At 49.7% G+C, this 17,853-nt stretch overlaps 7 protein-coding genes and 1 pseudogene across 7 annotated transcripts, besides 1 other annotated feature; all 8 read left to right on the plus strand.

Annotated features, from left to right (window-relative positions):
• Positions 1–570, plus strand: TbgDal_IV2033 (hypothetical protein, conserved; the record flags this gene model as incomplete). Its single annotated transcript, XM_011774485.1, has 1 exon — positions 1–570. One exon carries the CDS (start codon positions 1–3, stop codon positions 568–570), a length of 570 nt encoding a protein of 189 aa, XP_011772787.1.
• A 2,612-nt stretch (positions 571–3,182) lies between these two features.
• TbgDal_IV2036 (hypothetical protein, conserved) lies at positions 3,183–3,644 on the plus strand (the record flags this gene model as incomplete). The annotated part of the gene is made up of 1 exon (XM_011774486.1): positions 3,183–3,644. One exon carries the CDS (start codon positions 3,183–3,185, stop codon positions 3,642–3,644), a length of 462 nt encoding a protein of 153 aa, XP_011772788.1.
• Positions 3,645–6,389: 2,745 nt separating this feature from the next.
• On the plus strand, positions 6,390–7,334 carry TbgDal_IV2040 (protein phosphatase 2C, putative; the record flags this gene model as incomplete). The annotated part of the gene is made up of 1 exon (XM_011774487.1): positions 6,390–7,334. The coding sequence occupies one exon, from the start codon at positions 6,390–6,392 to the stop codon at positions 7,332–7,334; it is 945 nt and encodes a 314-aa protein (XP_011772789.1).
• Positions 7,335–10,056: 2,722 nt separating this feature from the next.
• TbgDal_IV2050 (hypothetical protein, conserved) lies at positions 10,057–11,283 on the plus strand (the record flags this gene model as incomplete). The annotated part of the gene is made up of 1 exon (XM_011774488.1): positions 10,057–11,283. One exon carries the CDS (start codon positions 10,057–10,059, stop codon positions 11,281–11,283), a length of 1,227 nt encoding a protein of 408 aa, XP_011772790.1.
• A 326-nt stretch (positions 11,284–11,609) lies between these two features.
• On the plus strand, positions 11,610–12,566 carry TbgDal_IV2060 (hypothetical protein, conserved; the record flags this gene model as incomplete). Its single annotated transcript, XM_011774489.1, has 1 exon — positions 11,610–12,566. The coding sequence occupies one exon, from the start codon at positions 11,610–11,612 to the stop codon at positions 12,564–12,566; it is 957 nt and encodes a 318-aa protein (XP_011772791.1).
• A 373-nt stretch (positions 12,567–12,939) lies between these two features.
• TbgDal_IV2070 (hypothetical protein, conserved) lies at positions 12,940–15,942 on the plus strand (the record flags this gene model as incomplete). The annotated part of the gene is made up of 1 exon (XM_011774490.1): positions 12,940–15,942. The coding sequence occupies one exon, from the start codon at positions 12,940–12,942 to the stop codon at positions 15,940–15,942; it is 3,003 nt and encodes a 1,000-aa protein (XP_011772792.1).
• A 580-nt stretch (positions 15,943–16,522) lies between these two features.
• Positions 16,523–17,047, plus strand: TbgDal_IV2080 (hypothetical protein, conserved; the record flags this gene model as incomplete). The annotated part of the gene is made up of 1 exon (XM_011774491.1): positions 16,523–17,047. One exon carries the CDS (start codon positions 16,523–16,525, stop codon positions 17,045–17,047), a length of 525 nt encoding a protein of 174 aa, XP_011772793.1.
• A 378-nt stretch (positions 17,048–17,425) lies between these two features.
• TbgDal_IV2083 lies at positions 17,426–17,826 on the plus strand (annotated as a pseudogene).
• Positions 17,426–17,826: a sequence feature.
• Positions 17,827–17,853: the final 27 nt, after the last annotated feature.

Raw genomic sequence — 17,853 nt, forward strand, 5'->3', positions numbered from 1 at the left:
ATGTTACTGCCACACCCCTCGTTTGTTGGCCGCTTCTTTCAGTGCCGCTCAAAGGAAATGGCCGGGGATCGGTTATGGGAAGACAGGAACAATCGGTTCATAACGATTTTTGTCAGTGAGTGGGGTGGGGTGACGGCTCTTTCTACCTCCACGGCTGTCATTTGGTGTCTGCACTCAATTTATGGACTCAGGGCTTTGTGCCGATGTTACCCCTTTAGGACTGCGAACAAAACGCGTGTTAACACGAATATTTGTTTCATCCCACACGTTTATAAGTGCTTCGCCATCTCTGCGCGCTGCCTCTATGTTTCTCCCTTTTGGATGTGTTGCTTTTCGGCCCCTGACTGCCAGTCAATCGGGCCCCTTTGTGGTGTTGATTTCGTTGTCACGTGCACGGCAGAAGTGCCTCGGCTGGGCAGACGTTCGTGGGCTTTGATCGTTTTTGTTTTTGGGCGTGCACGTCCTCGCAGTCCGGGGTCTCTTCTGCAGTTGGGGGGGGGGGGGGGAGCTCCAGTATTTGACTTGGTGATAGCAGCTGGTTTGTGGGTGGAGCAGTGTTTGCCCGTTTAGTTGGGGTACTCGTAGTGTGAAAAGGGTCACTCCGTCTCTGAGCTCCTCCGATCGGCACCGCGCCGCATATGCTACGGAGGACTCGGCGTCACTATTGAGTTGGGAAGCTCCGCACGGTATTGCGATTTTTGCCGCTTCGTAGCCGAGTCTAAGCGTCGATGAAGTGAGGCCCTGGGAGGTGGGTCCAGTTTGGTTGGACCACTTCTTCTTCATTTTGGTCCTCACAGCACGTGAATTGTGCACGGCTGCGGGGGGGGGGGGAAGTTCCACGTGCCTTGTTACGGGTGGTCGCCTGCGTGGTCGGCTGTGGCTCGATTTTCACTCCTTTTTGGCGAGGAAAGTCGGGGCGTATATTGTCTGAGTACCGGGTGGGGCACGTGCCTTTTCTCTAACTGCGGCACGCCAGCGGTTCGCGCGTCCCGGGCTCCACATTCGTAGCTGTGAATTTGGGCTCAAAGGTCACGCTGCTATTCTCCCATGCTGGGTGGTTTAGTTACTGTTGCAGCAATTTGCTTGTTTAGGACAGACACAGGCGCCCATTTACGGTAGTTGTTGCCCTCGCCTCGCTTTCGTTTGTGGGGTACCGCCAGTGAGCAGCGATGGAGGTCCTGCGCAGTAGCAGGCGGGGGTGTGCTCTTGGCATTTGGTGTGATATGCGCGGGTGATTGCTGGGAGCGGTTTTCGTGACGTTTCCGAATGAAGCTATTTATCTCTATCCGTTGAAGATTATTTCCATTTTGCAACGACTAATAAAGTTGTTATCAAAATAGCCCAGGTAGGAGTGCTTTCAACCCTTTTAGGTGGCGGTGCGCGGTGCTTTGGATGGCAAGACCAATGGAATTGTTGCCGCTAAGTTGCCAGGGCTCTGACGTACTTCATTGAGCGTCGCGCTTCCATATTTTTTTGTTTCTTGCAGGGACCGGTGCCAAAGCATTGAAGCATTTGCCGCATAGTCCTGGATCGGTGCTGCATGCACCCGGGGGTTGCACCCTGTAGTTAGCGCGTGTTCCGAGAGGAGGTGGTCAGTGGTTTCCTTTTCCGTCTTGTGAGGGGAATTGAAGTCCCCATTTTCCATGTGCAGTGTGGGTTAATGATGCAGTTGAATCTTGCCCACGGATTCTCCGACGAATTTGTGGAGCACATTTCTTCAGTGGTTGTTCGTTGAAATAAAGGGGGTGTGGACATACGGTTTTGCTATTGGTGTTTCGGAAGACTGCTTCTCCATACTAGAAGTGGGCTGTTACAGAGTCGTTCCAGTTCTCTGCAAAACACGGGAATCGGTCAACATTCTGTTTCCGAACTGTGCTTACAACACTTGCGTGTTCGGACTGGTCACTGGTTGTTTAGTTGCAGCGTTTACGAATGGGGTCGCGAGAAGTTGTGTCCCCGATCGTACTGCCGTGACGTGTAACGGGGCTGTGCTTCGATGCCCACCGCGGGAACCCTTCTGCATGGCGCAGGTAATACCCTTTTGCTTTTACTGGCGTCACGTTGTCGGCTGATTGAGCACCTTTAACAGATGTCCGCCCATTCGAATTAAAAGGTTTTGGACACCCCCTAGCCGATCAGTTTATGCAAACGAGCACAGGGGCGCAATGTGACTTTTCGGTTTGTGGAACCTTGGCTCACCCGGGGGATATGGGCGACCAAGGCTATCAACGTATTCCACCGTTAAAGGGACAACAAAATTGCCTTTAATATATATTTTTTCACGTCCCTAGATAAATGAATGTGTCGACAACTACCATTTACCTAGTGTAGAATACCCGTCTCTTTGGTTGCGTGGGCTGTGAGGAGGGGGAGCTGTGCGTGGGAGGTGAAGCGACGGGCGCGCGCGCTAATAAACGTATTTCTGCCGGAATGAAGAGGATATTCACGCTGTCATCTAGCTCGGAGAGGGGGTTAAACAAGAGCAAATGAAGCTTAATTAAATCACCAGAGATGTGGAAGTTACAATCAATTATTCTGCTGAACCGCATCCAGTTGAAGTAACCTGCGAAGAGTTCTGGAGTTAGCCGGGAGTCGGCTGTCTTTGGGATGGGGACGGAACACCGAGGGCTTTACAGTATGCTATCTGGGTGATATGACCTAATTACTTCTGTACGTCGAGATGGTTTGGGGATGCCTGATATGTTAACATGCCAATGTGATGGCTCCCTCGCTCCGTTCTGCAGGGGAGATGTGGGTGAGTTTTGTTCCGGTGGAACAACTTGTATCTTTTTTTTTTTTGCATTGTAAGGGAATGCCAGAAGCTACTTCCTCTGTGCATGGAATAGGATACCCCCGATTATGGACTGTGATGGGTATACTGTTGAGAACTGCAAGGGTGACCCAGAAATAGCGAGGGGATGTTACAAATGTCTCCCCGTCCCCATCCCGGAACGGTGAATTTTGGACTCTGACTGCAAAATCCTCCAGGGGGCGTGTTCGGGCCGGGGTTTGTTAGCGCCCACTGACATGTGTCAGATGAGATAGTTCGCCTGTTTCGTATTTTGCCATACGGCTGGACCTCTCTGACTGTGATACCGATATGATGGAGCTATTTCCATGTAGACACAACTGATCTGTGTTTCATCCGAACGTCTCGCTGAGTCAGGGGAGAGTTCAAGCGGATGACCGTAATTCATTTATTTCTTTATGTGAAAATGTACTTCGTGGCATTGTGCTTTCCAATGCAGTTGGATGTCGTTATCACACAGGATTTTTGTTGCTGCGGAATTACACCTATTGGAGCTGTATTTCTTGTGCGACTTGATACGATCGATTTTGCGGTGACGCTACCCTTCCTCTCTGAGTATGGCGCCGCCTACGTAGATATTGTCGGCAGAACGGGGGATTGTCGGAGGGAAAATGGTGTGGTCGGGGCATCTGCTGCGGAATACTTGAACGGGGCGCACCATGTTGATTCCGTTGTTTATGTTGGCAATGTCAGAACCCTGTGGATGCGATACAGATCCGCCACGCAGACTCTTGAACTTAGTTGCTTACTGTCTAGCCCCACCAAAATTGCGAGTTATCTGCTAGGTAAAGCCTGGAATTGTACTGCTAGCCAGAAAGAAAAAGGACGGTATTAAGCACCAAGTTGACCGTGCAAGTTATGAATCCGACCTATGCATAAAAGAATTATTAGGTACAAAAAATAATTCGAACTTTATACTTTTTGGCACTGCCATTTCGTGGTTTGCTTACAAATTGTGTAAATGGATAATATGGGAGTTGACACGGACCCACCGCTGGTGGACGCGGTGATGTTGTTCCTCCGATCCTACATGTACTTGGAGAAGATACGTTGTTATTTCACGATTCGCCAAAGCCACTTTTTTTTCCTCCTTCATTGGTGTACCGGGTTTGTGTGAATGGCTACGGTGAGAAGGTGTGTGATGCTAAAGGGTGATCGCCTGAGGTGCAGTTGTGCGTGACGAGTCTCCCTGTTGGTATTTGTGAGGTTGAGCGTACGTGACGTTGCCTTTTCGCTTTGAGAAGTTTTCTGTTTGTTTTTCTGTATCCTTTAGCATTATTAGTTTTTATCTACCGTCTAATTCTGGCATGCTATAAAGATATTTAAGACATCATGGGGAAGGGAGCTTCGCTCTTATTCTTATTTGCTAACCGAAGGACATCGGGTTTGTGAATCCCGACCGATGAATATCTTTTTAATTTTACCCTATCGCGTTTGATACCTGATGTTTGGTTGAGGTGCCGCTTTCTGGGGGTGGGTGGGTGGGAGGGATTTGTACATGATTTGAGGGTCGTTCTCGTACTGAGTGTAAAGTTCTGTGCGGGGTGAAAGATTGTGTGCACGGCGAGAGATGCAGTTGTCTGGGGCAACGATAATATTTACGAACACTACGCTATTTTATTAAACTATGACGTTGTAGATCGCGAATATGTTGACGAACATTTATGTGTCTGGGAGTTGATTGTAGAAGCACATGTAACTTTGACAAATAATTGCATCGGTGACTTGATAGTTTGTTTTGAAATTATTGGCGTGAGGCGGCGTGTACAGATCTGAATTGTTTTCATTACGTAGTATCATCACAACTGCGGGTACGGTTTAAGTGTTAGTTCGGAGCCACCATTGGCATTAGCTAGCTTTTCCGTGGCCTCCCCCGAGCCCGCTGTTCAACCTGAGGACGCGCAACATGTGGGCGTTGAACCTTGCGGCGATGCAGCGTAACAGAATCAAGCCGTGTGCGAATGACGATCATCAGGGTGGTCGGGAAAGGGGTGGTGAAGAGAGATCGCTTCAATGCTTCGTTGTGAGGAAAACAATAATGCTTTGTGGAGGTCAATGTTTGAAGTCTTTATTCACGCTACGGTCAACTGTCCTTTAGCGGCTGCTGGGATATACATTGTTTACTTGGGGAGAGATCATTCTTAAAAATGGGCCATCGCATTTGCTGCCGTGGCCGGCGCCACGTTTTTTTCCACTGTCGATCATGCCGATGCCGGTTCATTGGAGTCTTGTCATGTCTGTTCCAAATGACAAGGAACAACTGTTTTCATGCGATATTTGCCGCTGCGATTTTTCATGCTCCTGAAGGACGGTTGATATGTATGTAGGGTATCCGCAGATTATGCGGCTCACGCGTAAATGTTTGACTGCAACTCATGTGTTATTACTCTCATTAACTTGGATTTTTGTCGACATCACCAAAAGCGTTCGTGCAGAGGTGCGTCTACGAAGTCCAACTGTTTACTGCGTTGTGAAATACCCGGGAGAAGACTTCGTTTTCACTTTGACGCGTTTTTTTTTTTTGGGGGGGGGGGAGATGTGTATAAATTGGTAGCTTCTGTTGCCCAACGAGGCCAACTTCGTTGTCCCGTGCGAAATGTGTCATCCTGAATAAGGTGGCATTCTTGAACTGGGGGTGTCTTGTTCCACCTTCATTGTGACCATGTTCCCCCGTTAAATGATTTTTTTTTTTTTGAAACCAAGCCATCGTCGACTGGGAAGGGTTGGAGGTCGGTATCGCGATAGGTTTGCTAGTGCCTGCGAGTTGTACGTTAGGTCTACCTGGGAGCGTACCTCTCAATAGATGATGTGGAATGGACATCTGAGGCGCCGGTATCGAGGGATTCTTCCAGTGGTATCAGCGCCCCTGAGTCATCATTATTGATGCCCCACCTATTTGTTGTTGAGTTTACTTTTCCTTTCCCCTTTTAAACTGTTTAATTAATTGTCAAGAAGTATTTTGGAGAGGAGTGTAAGTCCAGTGGTAAGGAAGTGAGATGCAATGGTTCCTTCCCGCGAGCTGTCCATACCTCTCTATACTCGTGGAAGAAACAATCGGGCGGAGTAATTAACGCTTATTTTTTGCTTGTGCCATATTTTTTTTTTTTTTTGATTCTGCACTTTCCCTCTCCTAATCTAGGCCAGTGTTTACGTTGTTACCCGGACAGTTCAAAATTTTGCTATGTACTTCCTCCTTAGCCCTCGTGTTTCCCTTGTACCTATAACGGAACTGCTGTGGTGCCTATAGCTTTTCCTTTTTTCATATATACTTTTTAAGTTCGCCAACGTGTGCTCCAAAGCACTTGTGGATCGACCCACAAGCGGTAGTAGCTGCCACGAACTCAGTAATTAAAGAAGAGGAGAGGTGATAACTGACCTTTAGTTCAAGTACGGGTAAGGTTTCGCTTCAGGAAAAAGCGGCCGGAGAGGGGAGATATAGCAGAGTGAAGCTTGGGGTGTCGCAACCCTAGGAAAAGATTGTGTTTGGCTTCGTTTGGAGGCTAGTCGTTTGTACCTGAGATCGATCGTGCGCTGCGGTAGGACCCTTTTTGTAGTGTTGTACGGTAGCTTGGGTTGAAAAATGCATCAACACGGCAAGACATCGGGAACAGATGGTAGCGGGGCAACAGTTTCCCAGTCTTCCTCGGGTTTCATGGAGACTCCGTGGCGCATCTTTGAGTACGGTGTGGCATCGGAGCAGGGCTCCCGGAAGACGATGGAAGATCAACACGCCATGGTGGCAGAATCGTTTCCATTCTTTGCCGTTTACGATGGGCACGGCGGCACGCAATGCGCTGAATTTCTTCGGGACAATCTCCACACGTTCATTTTTGGCCAGCCGGAGATCGAGACCGACCCCGAGCGTGCAACACGTGCCGGGATAGCGGAGGCCGAAAATGCCTTCCTGACAAAGTGTGCTGACGAGAAAATTGAGTCGGGCAGTACTTGTGCTGTGGCCTTGGTAGTAGATGACACTCTGATCGCGGGGAATGTCGGCGACTCGGAGATAGTGCTGTGTCGTGCTGGCGCACCCATTGTTCTGTCAACAAAACATAGCATTCAGGACAACGTGTCTGAGGGGGAGCGCGTGAAAGCCTGCGGTGGTAGGATAATAAGCAACCGTGTGGGGCACCCCAAATTTAACCCTCAGTTACTGAGCCTCGCCATCACACGTGCTATAGGTGATGCTGGTTTTAAGCTACGCGAATTCACTGATGGCAAACCGTCCGGTGTTATTGCCGACGCGGAGACACGATCCACAAGATTGACGGATGACGACAAGTTTCTGATCATTGGTTGCGACGGATTGTGGGATGTTATGTCGTACGAAGCGGCAGTGCAGCTCTGCTCTCGCCTCGCCTCTGAGGGCGAAACCCCGAAGGCCATTGCTGGTAGTCTGTGTCAGGAGGCTTTAAGGCAAGGGAGTACAGATAATGTCACATGCATCTACATTAATATAAGAGCAAAGAGCTCAGCCCCGGGCTGTGGACAGCTCGGCAGTGGCGACCCTCTACACAATATGTAGTGAGGAAATGTGCAGAGGGCACTGCATGCATTATATGTGTCTTTGTGCCCGTCGAGGACGTTCACATAACAGTGGCAATCTAATCGTTGTCGCATTTGAGTGATTTCTTCCAAAAAAGGGGCGTGTACATGTCGATACGGGGGGGGGGGGGTGGAGGCCGTAGGGCGTCAGGGCTTGTGGAGGTGCGCATGCCGTGTGTGGGTTGCTGTCGATTGGTGATGAGGAGGGTGAGACAGAAGTTAAGAGGACGGAGGTAATGTGCTTGTGGGGAGAAACAACGGAAGAAGAGGAGCTCTCACTCTTTTTTCTCTTCCCCATCGCGAGAAGGACCGTGCATGAGTTGTACGTGTCAACCGGGCGCTGGGCGGCGAGTTGTGTGCCGTGCAACCTATTCATGCTGTGAGAAACGATATCGACAGCAAAAAAAAAAAAGAAGCAACAGGACAATAAGACAGGAAGTAGCAAGTGCCAACGATCACCGTGGACCACCTCTCCAAGATACTTTTTATCCCTCCCCCTCTCTGGCGGCGTGTGATGCAGTGGAACATGTACCAGTGTGTTTGGGAGTTTCATACATTTTTTTACCCGTGGTGGCGGGAGTTTGTATTTACGTACCGTTTCGGTCATGACGGGACAGGAAAGGCGATGCTGAGGAGGGATCATCATGATTAAATGCCCTCCTGCTGTGTGGACACGTCTTGGCACCCGGTGTCACTTGTTACAAGAATTTATTACTACTCGCACAAGCGGCGTTGATACGAGAGCCGTCAGTGGATGAAGAGTCAAGGGAGAGAGGGAACGGGGGAGTCACTGGACGGAACATAGAAAAAAAAAAGACAAGACAAAAGGGAGAGTGCTACCAGTAAGGGAGAAAGGAGGGTGCCGACAGGAAAAAGCAAAAGGGAGGATCAGAGAAAGCGGAAGCGCGCGATGCTAGGCAAAGCAAACAAGACGAAATTACCTGCGTGGGTTTGTTCTCGTCTCTAATACCTTGCTGTTTTACTTGTTTTTTTCAGCTTCCTTTCAGCGCGGTTCCCCATAGCTTTCTCTCCATTCGGACCGTTTCCTCACGCTCCTCCGCGATCCTTGCACGGAGCCACAAAGAAGTGAATCATAACAAAAGTGAACGGGCAAACGAGGAGAATATCGGAAGCGCAACTCCGAAGAAGAGAGAGCGAAAACAGCGAACGAACGCAGACACGTACATGAAAAGGGTGGAAGACTTAGTGCCCGTGCAAGGTTCGCAACTGGCTGTCCATGTATACGCATGCTTGCAGTTGCGTTTGAAAAGACAGTTAAGTGGGAGAGAAAGGGATAGCAGGGAGGGAATAGGCAAAAAGGAGGCGCACAGGGGAAAGGGATCATACAGCCGCAGAATATAGAGGAAAATCCAGGGACCCACACGCGGCCTCCGTGCGCTGAGGCAACAAAGGCAGGTTGCGCATGTTTGTGTGCTTGGTGAACTGTTGGCGCTTCAAGCGCATGAGCGTTCAGGAGGTAAAGGATGTACAAGTGGGGCTACGTGGTTGGTATATGTGGGGAGGGGGGCGACATGGAGGTGAAGGCTGCTGTTGAAGTGTATATGAGGCAAAGGTTGGGCGAAAACGTGTTTGTGTGCTTAGGGGAAGAAAAAATACTTCTGAGTAATGTAAGGATGTACGCGTATACACATGCATATGTATATACATATACGTTCTATGTATCTCTGCATGTTTATGCGTTCCGTGAGTGAACAACGGGTCTCTGGCACCAAGGGATTGCATGCGAATTAGAAAGAAATAAAAGTGAAAAATGATAGAGTGTGAGTTGCAGGGGCATGTAAAAGAGCTGAGGGGAAGTGTGGAAGGTGAAGGGGTGTGAGTGCGTGTTCAAAATGGGAAGAAATTGAAAAAAAAAAAGTAACACAAGAGAGCAACGACAATGCGGTTAGGGAAGTGTTTTGCCAGTGATATTACGCTGTAGCTGTGGCCATATCAGTACTGCTTCGTTTTTTTTCTTTATTTTCGGCTTGCTTTTTTGTTTTGATTTAAACTTACCTGCTGTCTATTTATTATTTTCCTTTCGTGTCTGTGTGTGTGCTCTTGTGCGTTAGGGATGTTGGTTCAGTGTAAAGCGTTCTGTGGGCTGCGATTCCTTCTTGTGCTGCGTATATATATATATATATATATATATATATCCATTATTTGTATGTGTTCGTGTATGTGTTTTTGTGTCCTTTTCTCCCTTTCCACATCCTCTTCCGGCCCTTAGTGTGTTCCCTACGGTGGTGCACTTGAACGGCATTGGAAATGAGCGTATACATTTTTTGAACTGTTGGAGACGTGTGAGCTGGCTGTTGTTCCTTGTAGGAGTGCTGTACCCGTTGATGTGTTCTTATGTTGCGAACTGCACTCTTCTTTTCTACCTTATTCTATGGTCGTTTGTATGTGTGTGTTAAATTTCTATAGTGATTGTAGGGCTCCCAGTATTCCCTCTCTTTCGATTTTACTGCCGTACATTCAATTAATACCTTTCTCACGCCGCTGGCTGTCGCCGACGCAGTTCTGGTTTTTACTTTTTTTCAAGCTTTGATCGTGGTGGGTCGGCTTCATTTGTGCTGGTGGTCGTTGCTCGCCGCTGCTTGGGCCTTTTTTTCCTGGTAACTCGCAACATTGCGCGGGACACCTTGGCAATATATATATATATATATATATATATAGATTCGTCCTGTGAGGTCCTCATAATGGAATCACCAACGTGCGGCGACGCAGTGGGGAGTGTGGATGCTGGTCGTGAAACGTCGTGCCCAGGTTCATCTTCCGGGGTGCCGTATCCTCTTTTTCATTTGATAGCGGGTGACACTGTTATCCTTGCCATGGAGCACAATAATCACAGCAAGTTGCTCGCTTTATCGACATCAAGAAATGAAATTTTTGTGACAAATACGCAGAGCCTGCCGATGGAGGCGGTGCAGATGTCGGATGGGGAGAAAGAGAGGTGGGACCCCGCCGCTGCAACCACGTTAGTTGACCGGCTGCGCCACGCGTGTACGCAGCTTGTTTGGGCGCCTTGGCAATACGGCAACCGCCTTGCGTGTATATCCCGCGGGAAGCACATACGGATATACCGTTTATCACACAACCGCTGGGCGTTAGATGAGGCGGTACCCGTACAAGATTGCAACGCAGCCGCCTTTTCCCCCTACCTCACCATGGCGTGCGCCTGTGCAAAAGGGAAAGTACTGATATTCGCCCAGTCGAATTCCGATGGAAACAGTGCGTGGTCTTGCTGCAGCACATACTCCTTGGAATCCGAAAGTAGCAGCTCATTTAACCAGCCTATTGGTAGGAACCGTACCACCAAGGGTTGTACATGTGTAAGCTGGGACGAAAGTGGTAGTTTGCTGGCTGTGGGAGACGGTGCAGGGAGCTTTCGTGTCATGTACGTCACCGGTGAGAGTCGACGCGTTGTCGGCACTGCGTATGGTCCCAGGGTAACCACCGACCGCGCGGCTGTACGCCATCTGTCATGGGCTCCAGGTGCAGGCCGTAGCTTTCTTATACTCGCTGTCGTCACTTTGGAGAGCGTGACACTTTTGTTTTTTAAGCGGCCTTCCGGGGGTGCTGTAGCTACAGGCGGAGCACACGCCCTCGTTCCTGATCGGCTACAATTGATGACTGAGACAAGTATGGAAAAGCAAGATGTAGTGGGACTTATTTGGAATTCGAATGGGACACGTTTTGTGACTAATCACACCGCCGGTACTTTGGGCGTGTGGACGATTGTGGTTTCGTTTGTGCGGCCAGTGCGACGAGCTGTGAGCGATATGGGAGATAGGGGAATGGGCTTGCCTCATGCCGGTGACCCGTGTGAAGACCAGTCTCCCGTTCTGGTGGCGCAAATGAGACAGATATCAGTGGTACATCTATTTCAGAATGGAGGATATTGGTGGCGGGGAGGGGGTTCGTAGTTGCGTTTACGTGATACGCAGGAGACAATGCAAGTCCATGAGGTGCCGGCGAAGTTCCCAAGTGACAAGGCGCACACCTCAGGTGGATTGTGTGTGTGTGTGGTGGTAACCCATTTGCGTACTACTATTATTTATATGTCTTTTGTTAGGTATGGTTGTTGATATGGCACACTTCACCCACTTTTTGACCCTCCTCGGTAGGTAGGACTTTGTGGCCCGGCTGGCGGAAGCTGCTACATCCGTATCGGACAGCAGCTAGAGATATCTAGGGTCGAGCAGCTGCACGTACGCATACATCTATTCCTTTCCCGCGGTAGAATCGCCATATGGGTAGTGACGTTGATTTGAGGAATGAAACCGAAGCGAAGAACAGCAACCATTTTGGGAAAAGGACAAATTTGGATCGTAGCTCGGTGAAGCGTCAGCGTGATGGCAAAGGTGGCGATTCTCTCCATAGAGCATGCCCAAATGCTGCGGATGTCCAACGTGCTGTGGCATGTGGAGGGGGAGAGGCGAAGGAAGCAGCAGATGGTGGAAAACTCTCTCGGACCCGGGTCGGTCGGCTCTCTGATCCGGTATATCGAATCATGCACATGCTGCCTCGTTCTGACGTCCTTGAAGTGGTTAAATGCCGCTTTGGTCCCGAGGAGTGCCAGCGAGCGGCCTCGTACTTCGACAAATCTTTCATGGAGAACCCTCTGAGGCATGTACGATTGCAGATCGGGTGCGATCGCGCGACGGGGCTTAACCTCTTCTTTCCGAAGTTGCAGCATCACCGGGGAACGCTGCGGCACCTTGACCTATCTCGTAACCGTTTAGATGAGGACGATGTGGCAACATTGGTGCAGGTACTTGATATCCGTAGGGATGAAACAAACAACAATTCCTCGGCCCTTGAGGTTTTAGACTTGAGTTATAATCGCCATATCGGTGACCGTGGCGGTGTGATGCTTCTCAGCGCCCTGCGCGGCAATGACCGTATTCGTGCTGTAATTCTCAAAGGTATTTCTCTGAGCGACGCTGGTGCATTTGGGATAGCGGCGTTGTTGCCGCAGCGACCCAAGCCACTTCTGTGCGGCGAGGGAGGTGGTTGTGATTATCCCTTGTCCTCATCAGCTAGCGTGTCACAAAACCCCACGTTTTTCTTGAATCTAAATGAAAACATTATCGGTGTTAAAGGGATTGGCGCCCTAGGGAAGGGGATCCCTTCTTACGTCTCTGTCACTGCTAGTAGACAATATCCTTCGTTTTCATCGCGACGTTCGGCACGCGTGATTCGGTAAGCGAGTTGAGGTCGTTGTTCGGTGTGCCTGCGTTGGTGTTTCACGTTGCCTCATAACATAACAAATCCCCCTTCTTTCTTGGTCGCTATGCATCTATTGTGAACAGTTTCGTCAGGCAGACATTTTTGTGCCGGTGTACGTTTGGTTATTTTCTTCACTCGCCGCTAGTATTCCTTCGTCTTTGCTTAGGAGGGACCAAGAGACGGTAACTAGGAAATTGAGCGAAAATCACTAGAATTAGGCGCTTACCGTTAGGTTTGCTTCGTTTCTCCTCTGAAGTGTCGTGTACGGCGCCGCTCGGCGGAGTTGATAATATACTAGCGCGTTCTGCAGCTGTGTTGTGGGTGAAACCAACCCCCTTATCACAGCTGGTATGGCAGATACCTTGCAACTTCTGGGGGATGTCACAGATGTGTCAAATGCGGCTGCCATAGTCGGGCTCGACACACTTGTGGAGGAGGGGCGTCTTATCGAAGAGCGAGCCGATTATCTGAAAGAAAAATTCAAAGAGCTCCACAATCGTGTTCTGGTAGTGTACAAACGGGACTTTTTTCTTTTGAAGAGGGCACGGCAGCTGCGAAAGGAGCTTGATGCCCAGAAGGAGCGGATGGCGGCGCGCGGGAAGATTGCCCAGGATGATGACGCGGAGATCCAGCGCTTGAATAAGTTGCTCATGGATACTGAGGAAGAGCTCTCAGATGCCCAGGAGCGCGAGAGTATTCTTCAGGTGGAGGTGCTAGAATTAGATAGGAAGAAATTTACTGTAGCGCTAGAACGTGAGGATGCTATCGCAGCTGAGGAGGCTCAGTTGAGACCTCGCATGGAGGCTATGCGGCAGGAGGTATCGTCAACTGGAAAGGAGCTCGAGGACATGGTGGAACAATGCAAGACCCTTTCTGCGAAGCGCGACGTTTTACTAGCACAGGAAGCGGAGGCTACGGAGGCCCTCGCTAAGTTTAAAACAACGATGGCGGAGACTACAAGGCAGCTTGCCAACATCGAACGGTTGCCAGAACATTCCCTTAGACAGGCACAGGTGATTCTGAAGAGTTACGAAGCTGCGTTGCTTGAGGCGAAGGCCCTGGACGAGAAGTTGGCCGCTCAAGCCGACATGATAGCAAAGCTAGAGTTGAAGAAGAACAATCGCAACTTGGACTACGAGCAGGCTGTGGCCAACCTGCAGAAACTCAAATCCAAGATAGACTCAAAACGCGTCACTATTGCCACCCTCAACACTTCATTAGAGATGGAGCAGGAGGCACGTCTGGGGTATCAACAACGAATAGCTCAAATAGAAGATCTCATTAACACCACCAATGCCACAAGGGCCAAACAGTGTGAAGACGTGGAACAGGCGAGACGGGATCTAGAGCAGGCTCGGGAGGAGTATGCGGAACTTGACATTGCGCTCTGCAAAATTATAAAAGAGCAGAAGGATGTAAAGGACAACATAACCAGTGTAATGAAAACTATCGAGCGTGTGGAAACTACGCGCAAAAGAAACGCACAACGCTTAGACGACGCGAAACGGGATGCAGAGAGACGAAATCAACTTTTCTTGAAGGAGCAAGGCTATGAGAAGGAGTTTACCGCAAAGGTTGGAGCGGTTAGCGCTGATATCAAGGTGATAGAGAAGGAGATCATAAACCGAACGCTGCAGGAGGAGACAAAACGTCGTGAGATCAAAGCCTTGGTCGTTCGTCTACAGGAACTCAGTAAGGAGAAAGCTAAGGGCAAGAGCCGTATCATCATAGGGAAACATGAGCTACGGATGAAGGAGATGTACGTGAGCGATGCCCGGAAGCGTCTCTCCGACTTAGAACTTCGACTTGATTCTATCATCGATACGTTCCAGAGCATCAAGCATGAACGGACTCACAAGGCTGCGCAGATACAGGCTATAACACAAAAGATGACTGAGATGACTGAGAAAAAGGCCATTCTTGAGAATGAGCTTGTTGTCCTATGCCGAGAGTCCGCTGTAAAGGAGGCTGAGTTGGTGAAGAAGCGAAGGCAAATTCACAAACTCCGACAATCATGCAGGGCGCTCCGGTTGGAGAAAAACAATCAGCGAAAATGCTTGGAAAAAAGGAGTTTGGAAGAACGTAATATAAAGGCTCAAGCCCGGCGGGTGGCCAGCCGCATTGCCACCATGGAGGAGGAGATGGGAGGCGCGAAGCGGAACTATCAAAACATTATCGAGAACCGTGACGGTGCTGGCATTCAGCTTCTTGACAGGAACGATGAGTTGTGTGTGTTGTACGAACGCTTCAAGACGCAAGAGAAGGTTATCCGCGATGGAATCACCGTGGACAATGCTCGTGAGGAGGAGATACGGGCGCTGCGCATAAAATTTACTGATGTCCGTCGTCAGGTTGACCTTGTTCGCGCTTCGGTGCCTCAGGTGAAGGAACTGGAGAACCGGCTGGCAAAAATCCTGAATGACATTGATGATGAAAAGTGGAAGGTGGAGGTTCTAGAAAATGACCTCACAAATCCAAAGAACGCGCACCGCTGGCGGCTTCTTAAAAGACAAAACGCGGGGAGGAGCGTCGCCTCAGGCGTCACCGCCCCCCAGCAGGCACACTCCGACGTCGTTGCTACTGCCTCCCCTGGTGAGGCAGCACCGAACGCCATTGTGACTGCGTCTGACAGCTGCTCGGACGACGTCGTTGACTTGCAGCAGCGATATCAGCAGTTGGAGGAACGCGTCAGAAATGTCAACGAGCGTATCCGTGAAAAGGAGCTCATTCTCGAGGAGGTGACTGAGTTGTCGACGCGTTTAGCTGAGCAAGTTAAGAACGGGCGTGAGTTTACCCTAGCACTCACGAAACAGGTGAATTCTCACCATCACAGCATTCGGGCAAAGACGAGGCAGATGATGGCTACCGTTTCCGAACTCTCTGTTTTTCAGGCGTCCGCAATTCAGTTGCAACAAGACGTGCAGCGTCTTGAAGGCATCGTTGAGGAAGCGGAGCGGCTGATGGCGGAGGGTGAGGCTCCTTTCGCTGAGGCAGAGGAGCGGTACATTAGAGAAGTTGAGGGCAAGGCGCGGTACAGGAACGTTCTGCGGCGCAAAAAAGAGGAATTGGAATCGGAGAAATCCAAGGGTCCCAAGGTTTACGTCGAGCAACGGCCGAATGCTTACATTCCGGATGACGGTTTGAGTGTTCCGAAACCATTTGGGGCCCTAATGCCCTTCAAACCGACGCCGGCAGTTCAAACATCGCGGTATTACAGGAGTAAATCCGAACGTTCTCGAGATAGCGATGGGCCGAAACGAGGCCCATACTCGGAGTCTTATAGCGGTGGGGGTAGCTTAAAGGGCAACGACAATGGGCCCCCTAAAACCAACCACTTTTCGCTGACGCAGTGAAGACCTGGGAGAACGCACGTGGTAATTGAACTATCGCGTCGCTTACGGTCCTCTTCTACTTCCTTTCTGTTCTGTTATTTGAGAGTTAGGACCTACTTGACATTTTTGCGTTCTTACCCTTTGTCTAAGGTGGTTTGTAGGTGCATGGTGAGGGCGATCGTATGTACTACTATTGGTTTGCGAAGATGTCCGAGATCTCTACCTTCGTGTGTAATGTATATGAATGCTTTCACGATTATATGTATCCTTCTCTTTATTATTGCGCCTGTGTGATTTCATAACTCACTGGCTCATCAAGGCGCGCGTACGTACGTACGCACGCGTCTATATGCCGCAATTATTCAATTTCTCAGTAGTCTCTATGATGCGGGATGCCTTCAACCTGTATTGCGTATGCGAGGGGTTGTAGAGAATTATTCCACCAGTCTTCCTCCCTTGTCACACCTGACTGTTTTGGTTACCGCAACTCATCTACGATGTCCGAGGCGTTTTGCTTTTGTTGTTGTATCTTTTCTCTTTCTCTTTTGTGCGTGCGTTTTGGTTCTTGCCCGTTTCACCGTAAAAGCGTTTTCCCATAGTTATGATTGTCGGCCAAATGAGAAGGGCATCAGTCGCCGGTAGCTCCGACAGCGTCCTTGCCATTCGGTCCTGTTTTGACAATAGAGATGCCGTATTGTTTATTCAACCTGGAGATGGGGCACTCCTGGTAGCGGACGGCCACCGCTATGTTCAAGTTATTTTACACTTCCATGGTGTTACGAGGTTTCCAAGCCTGATAGTGCTCCCATGGGAACAACATCGATTTTCTGTACGAGTTAACAATGTGCTGTATGACGATGGGCCGATTAGCTTGGATGTGGGTGATGAAATTGAACTCATGGACTCAAGATCCCGCTTGACTGCCGATAGGTGCGTGTTTCGGGTAGAGCTGCTCACCACAGGACGCGGTCCTTATGTTTCTGAGCTGTTGGCTAATGGTAATCGCACAGATAATGCGGTGCCTGCTCACAAGCCGTATAAAGTTGGACAGGGGAGCTGTTGGGCCGAGTTTGTGAATCACCGCGTAGGGAAGCTGGACAAGGTCCTTTCCCGTGTGAAAAGGTAACATGTATATGCGAGTTTTGTGCCCATGACCCAGAACATGGCATGTAGTGAGGATAAAGGGGGGAAATCGACTATCTTGAAAATATTTTCCCTTTGTATATGTACGTGCACAACATTTTCTCTGCTATTTCCTCGTGAGTGTGCATTTGCCTTTGTTTGCATTTCCCCCGCCCAACAGGTTCACTCATTTACTTCGACCCTTCCTTTTCACCTTCCCCCGCGTCCAAGTGACCAAGCAGGAGGGTCACAGTACGATTTGTAGGACCTAGCTTCCCCTACCGTGCGTGGCGCCACCACCATTTCCTCTCCTCTCCTCTCCCCTCCCCCCCTTTCCCATTTCCCCCCTCCCTTGTGGCGTTGTACATATCTCGGGTGGGAAATGACCGAGTCGTACCGATCGTCGATCTACCTCTTCCAGCACTCGTTTTGCAGTTCGGTTGTATTGGCTTTTTGTTTGCTCAACGGCACGCTTGCGTTCTTATTCGCATTCATGATAGATTCTGGCGCACTTGCAGCGTTCGCAGTACCTGCAGTGGAGCGGGGGTGGGTGGTAAGTGAAAAGGCCACGGCGTGCCGTCGAGCCGGGGGTTTGTTCATGTTGTTGTCGGTATTGGTGTTAGTACACCGTCTTTGAGGTGGCTGCGCGGGCCGTGTCGTCTTCTTTCCTCAAGGTTACGGTACCGACTGCACTGGAGTTATCGAACTTTTTTATAAAATGATTTGCCAAAAGTTGCAATCAGTAGGTGCAGTGATGGTGATTGAGAAATGCTTGAAGTGTAATTTCGATGTGTTTGTATACGGATACAA

Source organism: Trypanosoma brucei, chromosome 4, assembly GCF_000210295.1.
Source record: "Trypanosoma brucei gambiense DAL972 chromosome 4, complete sequence".
NCBI lineage: Eukaryota > Euglenozoa > Kinetoplastea > Trypanosomatida > Trypanosomatidae > Trypanosoma > Trypanosoma brucei.